Here is a 2,986-nt window from a genome sequence, read left to right as displayed (position 1 = left end):
CTCGCTCTCTCTCTCCCTCTCTCTCTCTCTCTCTCTCTCTCTCTCTCTCTCAGGTGGGTCAGTGTGTGGTGGTTTTCTCTCAGGCACTGTCGGGGCGAGCTCCTCTCAGCCCGAGTATGAACTCTCGGCCCTCCCCCATCAACTCAACACCCGCCCCTCTGGGCCCGGACCCGCCCTCGCTGCGCTCCCAGTCTCCGGCGGGCGTGGTGTTGGGTGCGGTTGAGGAGGCGCCCTGCGTGAACGGCCGCTGGGGGACCCTGCGGCCCCGAGCGTCGGCCCGAGCCTCGCCCTCGCGGGGCCCCGACAGCCCACCGCTGCTCAATGGCTCCTCGCCCTCCACCAGCCCGGTGCAGGCGGCGTCTCCGCCCACTCGCCCGCAGGCGGAGTACAGCTGGGACGGCTCACCCGCCGCCGAACCACCCGCTTCTAACGGGCTGCACACGCCTCCGCAGGCCGGGTCACCGCACACCCCCCCGGGTGCCGTTTCTCCCGCCGCCCTGCGCCGCGGTCTGGAGGCCGTCAAAGCTTCCTCCTCGCTGCCGTCCTCTTCCTCGCTGTCCCAGCCGGGCGCGTCCTCCGGCACGTCACCCACCTCCTCCAGCCCGCCGCAGGCCGCCGACGCACACTCCATCCCGCCCATCGCCCGCCGCCTCGCCCACCACCCGCCGCAGAGCCTGAACGTGGGCAAGCCGCTCTACCAGTCGCTCAACTGCAAGCCCATGCAGATGTACGTGCTGGACGTTTCTCGTGCCAAGTCGGGCGGCGTGGTGTCGTGGCGGGCGTACGGGAGCGGCGGAGCGCCCAGCGCCGTCACCGGGCCGCCCGAGACCAGCCTGCACACGGTGGTTCAGGGCCGCGGCGAGCTCATCATCTTCGGCGGTTTGATGGACAAAAAGCAGAACGTGAAATATTACCCCAAAACCAACGCCTTGTACTTCGTCCGCGCCAAGAGGTAATGGAGGAACACGGAGACGACTGCTGCCCTTACACTAACTTACCTTAAAATACAACTCGACACATATAAAGGACACTCAAACATAGTTGTGGTTTCAGTTTCTGAGCGAGCGGATGATGTTTTTGCTATGTGCTCTGTGAGAGAGAACTCTAGAAGGGAATGTTTTATTGTTTCTGTCGCATCTCACCCTCAGAAACGCTGAAGGATACAGACGATTGAAGGAGGAACTGATGAAATGGACCTTTTTTACCGCTCTTTCGGCCTGCAATGTTTACATTAAACTCGTGTGTGTGAGTGATTGTGCTGTTGAGGGGATGAGACTGTGGACTGTAAACAGAAATAAAGTTCTCCATGTCTTAATTCTCTGAGATAATGTTGCGTGTGTTTTTATGATCTTGACTAACGGAATAAAGCTGCGGTTATTTACGACGTCACCTGACCTGCTCTTCAAACACCTCCTCAACTCTCACTGCTCTGCTACATGCTACATTTGAACCTCATTATTGTTTTATTTTAGGTTTATACATTTAAAAGCTGTAATAATTGCAAGACATTAGATTAAAAATCTAAATTGTGAAAATGTGGAGTCTGAATTGCGGGGAAAAAAGTATAAATTGCGGTAAGTCAGAATTGTGTAAAGTTATAATTGCAAGATATAAAGTGAAAATTGCAACAACAAAAAAATAAAAATTGCGAGACGTTAAGTCAGAACTGAAAAAAAATCTAAATGGTCAAAATGTGAAGTCTGAATTGTGCAAAAAGTTAAAGATGTAAATCAGAAGTACAAAAGACATCAAAACTGAGGTGTGTGTGTGTGAGAGTGCGAGTGTGTATGTGTGTATATGTGTCTGTGTGTGTGTTTGAGTGTGTGTGTGTATATGTGTATGAGTGTGTTTGTGAGTGTGTGTATGTTTGTGTGTGTGTGAGAGTGTGTGTGTGTGTATATGTGTCTGTGTGTAAGAGTGTGTATATGTGTCTGTGTGTGTAAGAGTGTGTATATGTGTCTGTGTATGTGTGTATATGTGTCTGTGTGTGTGTTTGAGTGTGTGTGTGTGTATATGTGTATGAGTGTGTTTGTGAGTGTGTATGTTTGTGTGTGTGTGAGTGTGTATATGTGTGTGTGTGTAAGAGTGTGTATATGTGTCTGTATGTGTAAGAGTGTGTATATGTGTCTATATGTGTCTGTGTGTGTAAGAGTGTGTATATGTGTCTGTATGTGTAATAGGGTGTATATGTGTCTGTGTATGTGTGTATATGTGTCTGTGTATGTGTGAGTGTGTGTATGTGTGAGTGTGTGTATATGTGTGTGTGAGTGTGTATATGTGTCTGTGTGTGTAAGAGTGTGTATATGTGTCTGTGTATGTGTGTGAGTGTGAGTGTGTGTATATGTGTCAGTGTGAGTGTGTGTATATGTCTGTGTGAGAGTGTGTGTGTGTGTATATATGTCTCTGTGTGAGTGTGTATATATGTCTCTGTGTGAGTGTGTATATGTGTCTGTGTGTGTAAGAGTGTCTATATGTGTCTGTGTGTGTGAGTGTGTATATGTGTCTGTGTGTGTAAGAGTGTGTATATGTGTCTGTGTATGTGTGTGAGTGTGAGTGTGTGTATATGTGTCAGTGTGAGTGTGTGTATATGTCTGTGTGAGAGTGTGTGTGTGTGTATATGTGTCTGTCTGTGTGTGTGTATATGTGTCTGTCTGTGTGTGTGTGTGTGTGTGTATATGTGTCTGTGTATGTGTGAGTGTGTGTATATGTGTGTGTATATGTCTGTGTGAGTGTGAGTGTGTGTATATGTCTGTGTGAGAGTGTGTGTGTGTGTGTGTGTGTGTATGTGTGTGTGTGTGTGTGTCTATGTGTCTGTCTGTGTGTGTCTATGTGTCTGTCTGTCTGTGTGTGTGTGTGTGTATATGTGTGTGTATGTGTGTGTGTGTGTGTGTAAGAGTGTGTATATGTGTCTGTGTGTGTGAGTGTGTATATGTGTCTGTGTGTGTGAGTGTGTGTATGTGTCTGTGTGTGTGTGTGTGTGTATGTG

General features: G+C 49.0%; 1 protein-coding gene across 1 annotated transcript in view; it reads left to right on the top strand.

The window, feature by feature from the left end:
- The window catches only part of LOC107573139 (F-box only protein 42-like), a 19,960-nt gene extending 18,637 nt beyond the window's left edge, over nucleotides 1–1,323 (top strand). The window contains exon 10 of the mRNA XM_016259584.1: nucleotides 54–1,323. Within this exon, the coding sequence (XP_016115070.1) occupies nucleotides 54–956 (903 nt within the window). The 3' untranslated portion in view covers nucleotides 957–1,323. The remainder of the gene's footprint in view (nucleotides 1–53) is intronic.
- The last annotated feature ends 1,663 nt before the right edge of the window (nucleotides 1,324–2,986 follow it).

The sequence above is a fragment of the Sinocyclocheilus grahami genome, unplaced genomic scaffold (assembly GCF_001515645.1).
Source record: "Sinocyclocheilus grahami isolate Dianchi unplaced genomic scaffold, SAMN03320097.WGS_v1.1 scaffold1874.1, whole genome shotgun sequence".
NCBI lineage: Eukaryota > Metazoa > Chordata > Actinopteri > Cypriniformes > Cyprinidae > Sinocyclocheilus > Sinocyclocheilus grahami.
The sequence above is the reverse complement of the archived record's forward strand: the minus strand, read 5'-3'. Positions and strand labels throughout refer to the sequence as shown.